The sequence below is a fragment of the Argentina anserina genome, chromosome 3, assembly GCF_933775445.1.
Source record: "Argentina anserina chromosome 3, drPotAnse1.1, whole genome shotgun sequence".
NCBI lineage: Eukaryota > Viridiplantae > Streptophyta > Magnoliopsida > Rosales > Rosaceae > Argentina > Argentina anserina.
Window position 1 is genome coordinate 22485699 of NC_065874.1, and position 6315 is coordinate 22492013.

The 6315-nt window shown below is 35.7% G+C and overlaps 1 protein-coding gene across 1 annotated transcript; it reads right to left on the reverse strand.

The window, feature by feature from the left end:
* Positions 1 to 4229: 4229 nt before the first annotated feature.
* LOC126788517 (protein WHAT'S THIS FACTOR 9, mitochondrial) lies at positions 4230 to 5855 on the reverse strand. The gene has a single exon (XM_050514516.1). The coding sequence runs from the start codon at positions 5680 to 5682 to the stop codon at positions 4384 to 4386; it is 1299 nt and encodes a 432-aa protein (XP_050370473.1). The 5' UTR covers positions 5683 to 5855; the 3' UTR covers positions 4230 to 4383.
* Between the last annotated feature and the right edge of the window lie 460 nt (positions 5856 to 6315).

Consider the following 6315-nt stretch of genomic DNA (forward strand, 5'->3'; position numbering starts at 1 on the left):
TGTTGCTACCGTTGGATCGCTTACCTGTAAAGCATTTATAGAGAAATGAATCATTTTACAATTGGGATGCCAATACATCTACCTTATATATAGTTTTGACTTTTGACATGGTTGGGTTTTACAAAACAGTAAAAACCACCTAAAGTTTGTTCCTCACAAGAAACATACGACTCACCACCCAAAATTCGTTGTCAATTGAAGGAAATTGCCTTATCATGTGCTTATAATTTGTCACTTATTATGTTTTTCGCTTATATTTCTCAATACTCACAGAATTAGATACTCAAAATTACATAAACTTTGAGATAAAATCAGTGAAACAAACATGACTTATTTCGAAAGCCAAATTTTATATAGGAGTAGGCCAGGTCCATTCACATGAGCACAGATTGAAATATCGATACTTTCCTCGATATTTCCATGAAAGTTTCTATTTTTTAACATATGAATATATTCCTTACATACCAAACATTTCTCGATATATCCGAAAACTTTCGAAATTTTTCGATATTTTCATAATATACTAAGCATTTTTCTCTATGGAAATTTTCAATATTTCCCGATATATCCGGAAATTTTTGAAATTTCCATGTCAGACCAACTTCAAATATATAAAAAAATCACTGGTTGGAAGAATTGAACCTCTGATCCATCATTTGCAAACACAAAGCTGTAGTCAACTATAGTACACTAACTTGTTGTCATATATGACTCTCCTAAAATATATATATATATATATATATATATATTGCATTTCATGTCGCAACATTCATCAAAATTGAAATAAAACCGAACTAGTTGTTGAGGGAATCGAATCACATTCACCTCATTACAATCTTCACAAAGCTATTGTTATGATCAATGTCGAAAAATGCTTAATCCGAACGGGAACTACTAGTATTACAACCCACAATCAATCACTCACGACCCTTATGATGTAGGAGCATAAGAGGATAGGAACAAAGGGTAGGAAGAGGGTTGAGAACAGAGAAAGAATAGAGGATTAAAACAAGAGAACATAAAGAGAATAGGGAGAAGAGAGAAGTGGATAGAGAATCAGAGGTTTAAGGAAGCAATAATCTCAATATTCAAATCTAGCTTTTAACTCAATACAAAGCTCTTATATATAATAACTAGAATTATAACTAAAACAACTAGGAAAGACAACTCATAATACTACTAAATAACCTATTTAATCAATGTAAACATTAAATCCTGGAACATAAAATATTCCTAGAATCATTCTAGATAATATTTGCTGATTCTGCATCATTCTCCAACGTCGAAAAGACTCGACACCGGCGAGTAAAACAGCTGCTACGGAGGAGAGGGACGGCTGGTCTTGCATGGTGTACAGTAATTGTAGTGTCTCCAGGATCAAAAACATAAGTACTTCTTCTTTCAGAATGCGTGATATTATGATCATAAAAGCACTGGCGTCCCAAAAAAATATGAGCAACATCCATAGGAAGAACATCACAACAAAGGTCTTCAGAATACGATTCCAACTTCAGAGAAACACGACACCGCTCAATCACAAGTAATTTTATCTTGTCAACCCAAGCAACACGAAAATGATGAGAGTGAGGATTAGGTGTTGGTTTGAATATTTCGAAGGCACTAGCTATGTAACAATCTTCAAGATCAAGATCATCAACAAATTTCATAGGCTCAACAACCTCATCTTTTGTGACTGTTAACAATGCTCAAATTCGACAGGAACAACGGTCAAAGTACGTTGGGGACAATAACCTAGCTGAGTTGACATAGGATTCTCAAAGAAAGAACAATCATCAGATTGTTGATCTTCCGTTTTTTGAGGAAGAGCCATTCAATCTTGACAATATAGGAAGAACCAGATTTTCTTGCAATGTGCATGTCGTATTAAACCATGTAGACAAAGAAGATTGAATTTGGTCCTGAATCTTGTCACAAAAGGTTTGGAGGAAGTCAGTGTATTGCTCTTGAGATCTCATCACAACCATAGTAAGGGCAGCCATGTGCTTACTAAGTTCATTCACATGGCTTTGGAGTGCAACATGAGATTCTTCTAATTCTTTCATTGTCATGGTGACTCTAAAAAGCAAGCAAGAGACATGGGCAGCGAGAAGAAGAGGGAAGCGAGATCGGGGTTTGGCTATGGTACCAAACTGATGTAGGAGCAGAGGAGGATAGGAACAGAGGGTAGGAAGAGAGTTGAGAACAAAGAAAGAATAAAGGATTAAAATAAGAGAATAGAAAGACAATAAGGAGAAGATAAAATTTGATAGAGAACCGGAGGTTTAAGAAAGCAATAACCTCAATATTCAAATCTAGCTTTTAATTCAACACAAAGCTCTTATATATAATAACTAGAATTATAACTAAAACAACTAGGAAAGACAACTCCTAATACTACTAAAAAACCTATTTAATCAATGTAAACATTAAATACTGGAACATAAAATATTCCTAGAATCATTCTAGATAATACTTGCTGATTCTGCATCGCCTTATGGTTGATATATAAATTAGTACATGCAAAATTATAAAGGGGATGTATCATTTAATGATCATTATTCACAATATACTCAGTGTTCTACTCAAAAACATGATGAAGATAGTGAGATTTTTGTACCTCATAGACTCTTTAAATCATTCTAAATCACTCATGTAATTTCATGTTTAATATATCATATGTAAATAAGATGTGATGGTTTAGCCTCTTTTTGGGTTCCAAGTCATAAAAATATATTTTAAGTCAATTTTTAATAATTCTCGACGATTATTTTACCTCAAATTATTATAACTTACTACAAACTAATAGTTATATAATAATTGATCAAATAAACATCTTTGAATATTTCATTCAAAATTTCCATCAATTTACTTGATAATTTTTTTAAATCGAAATTTTACCAAAATTTTCCCAAAATTTCCGTCGAAATTTCTAATTTTCTGACTCTCGATATTTCCGTTCTCGCCGAAATTTTAGTCCTTGCACATGAGTATCACTTTTCAGCTAAAATTCATTATAGTATGTAACTACACAACACCAACCAAAGGAGATAGATAGCCACAAAACCATATATCATGAACCAAATTTGACTGGTAAAATACAATCGCATCCTTTAATTAACCAATCATAAATGAGTAAAATAATAAAATGTTGAGTCAGAGTCTAAATTCTTTACTTACCAAAAGAAAAACGAGTCGAAATTCTTTGGGCGTTTAAGCAGAAAATAAATTTTTTTTTTTACTGCTGCCAATTTCATGCACTATTAGGCTTACAGCTTGGTCCAGACTCCAGATGCCTGCATATCAATTTCATCTTTCAAGTTTTTTTTTCTTCTTTTCTGCTGAGAGTTCTCATAGCCCACAGTGGGACATCCTTTGCTGAAGAAAAAACAAAAAAGACACTGCATTCAAAAAATAAAGGAGTAATATGCAACTGCAATAACATATGGTATCTCACAAATTGAAGTCATGTTAAATCATGAAATGCCATACAGTGATACAGGTAAGAGAACGATCTGTTACAGTCTTCTCCCTACTTCATCAGTTTTCTGCACTGATAAAGTTTTCTCTTTCACTGTGAAAGTTTGTTTCCTCAATTCCATTCACCTAGGGCCATCTACCTTGATCAGTTGCCTGACTTCTTCGGTTATTGGTGTCTTTCTTTCTGCCAAAATTATTCACTGCATCCTCATTGTTATCGATCCCTAAAAATGCAGGATTTTATCACTACAAGTAGAGCAGATATACAACAAACCTCTGAACTATATGACAAATACCAATATTTCCCATTCGGCCATTCCAGAACCACTCTATCGGTTTAGAGGAGCACACCAAATCCAATCCTGTGCAAGAATGTATGCTTGCAAAGGTAGAGGATAGTTCAGATTGACCTTCCTGTAAGGCAATGAGCTATAACCTCATCATTCTCCATATTAACGCACTCAACATAATCTTTCTCCAATACATTCTACTTGACTAAAGTCCTACTCATCTTGAGTGACAGAACTATGAGAACAATCATTTTAAAGAAGGCAACCCAAGAGATGATCCCAGTGAACATTACTTTGATCAAAGTTCAGTGAAGTGTATGACATTCCAGAACAGTCCCTCTGCTTCTACAAGCTACCTAGTAAAGGGCTATCACCATATTCTCAAAAAGTATATTGCTATTTATTAATCAAAGTTCATTATCTTTGAAACTTCCAACTTAACTTTCAATCCAAAAAATCAACAGCACTGAGGAACCTAAACTTATATTTGAAAACATAACATCAAAATTCTTCACCTCTTTGAAACCTCTCTAGAAGGAAATCAAATTTATAGCCAAAACACATACGGTGGTTTTCATTGAACTCCATCCTATCTGATAGATCTTGCAATATTCAGTTATTGAGAACACTCTCCATCTCTTTGGTCTGCATTCCCCAAATCCAAGTCCACCTTTATATTCGCCCCATCTCCTGCTATGTCTTCAATTTTAGGTTCCGGATCCAAATCCAGCTTCATATTCCCACCACCAGCTAACCAGCCATTCACTCTCCTATTCTTCAAGATCACTGCCGACTCCCTCATCAATCTAATATACTTCTTCCTCACTTCCAAAAGTGGATGCTGCCGAATAGCAGACTCATCACAGTAAGCCTCTTTAAGAATTGCTGTACAAGTCTTGTTCCTCCAAGACAAATAGAAAATCTCAGGATGCCTCTCAAATGCCCTGTGCACTTTCTGCGGCAGTCCCGTATACTTCTTAAGACACTTGAGCTTCTTCCTCTCTGCTGAATGCTCAACAAACAGACTAAGCAACTCATGAAGAAGCCCCACAACTCGTTTCTCGGATGCATCAGTATCCGGCTGTAAATTTGAAACATCCTCATAAGGGGAAATATAGGGAAGTTTCTGAAACTCCTTTAACCAATCTTTAATCTTGTTCCTCAACCTCAAACCCTTGGAAGGGAAAAGTGGAAACTCAATTGCCTCCATTGGGCCTCCAGAATATACCCCTTTCTCCATTGCATTCCTTTGCACCACAGACAAGATCTTTTCACCACTGTCAACAGCTAATCCCTCTAACCCATCTTCCATCATCACAAACCGAAAAGATCCATCCAGATTCTTTTCAGGGCACTGCAAAAAATCATCAGGCAAACCCAAATACCACTCCATCCCCTGAATTATTTTCAAAGGCAAAACTTTTTCTTTACTCATCAAGATCAACTTTTTCAGCCTATCCCTCAAATCCTCTCTACAATTCTCATAAACCCTCTTCTCCTCTCCATCAATCTCAGTTGCTTCTGGGGTCAATCTAAACCAGGGATGGTTGTATTCCCCAGCAAACTCTTCAAATATTGATGGGTATTTCCTCATAAACTTGGCAACCTTCATGGGTACATCTAATGCAAAACCTCTTTTTGACACTTGAGAGATTGGGATACAGCCATTGGGAGCTTCAGTAATGCAGTTCTTGAGGTTTATGATGGGTTTAAGCACTATTGACTTGTGTATGTGGTCAATGGTGTCAAAGTACGAGTCTTTCTTCCATTTCATGTAGACATTAACATAGCTCGATTTCTGGGTGTATGTGGAAGCAGGGTTTTGGGGTTGGTACAAAGAGGAAAAGATTGTATTTTGATAAGGGGGTAGTAGCTTTCTAAGGGTTTTGGAAGTGGGTTTGTTCAATAGTAACATTATTATAGGGTTTTAGGAGGTAATCAATAGTTCAATACAATATTGGGGGATTTCAAAAATTAGGGATTTAGGATTACCTGATAAAAGTGGCTGTAACAATGGCTAGACATGGTTTCTCAGCAATCCCAGGACATAAGAACAGAGACTTAGAAGATTTCTGATCACTCTGAGATTTTGAGGTGGTGAAATTTAAAGCAGGGTAATGTCAGCATACGTATATATGTATCTACAAGGACTTGGGGCCTCTACAAGTATTCACCAATTGATTTTGATTTTGAAGCTCATATCGACACAATTTTTTGTCATCTAACACCATCAACCTTTACTTTTTGGTTTAGTTTCAACTAGCCATTTTTCTTTTCTCAATTTCAGATTTCGCTTTCTAGTTACAAGCAAATTGCTTGTACTGTTGCTTACAGAAAACAAGGTGGCATGCATTTACATTTGATTCTATTGCAATTTGTGCTTTATATTTTGCAAGTCAGTAGTGGCAATGATAAATCCATATGTGGGGATTCCCTGAAAGTCTAGGAAACATTAGTATTAATGGGGTTTATGCTTTGCTTCTTATGCGGGATTAGTAGTGGTGCTGCACCTGATATGATGTAGTTTGAAGCCGTTTGGTTTACAGGG

What these genes read in the sequence shown, in the direction of transcription:
- LOC126788517 (XM_050514516.1), bottom strand. Translation starts at nt 5,682, where the DNA reads ATGTTACTATTGAACAAACCCACTTCCAAAACCCTTAGAAAGCTACTA.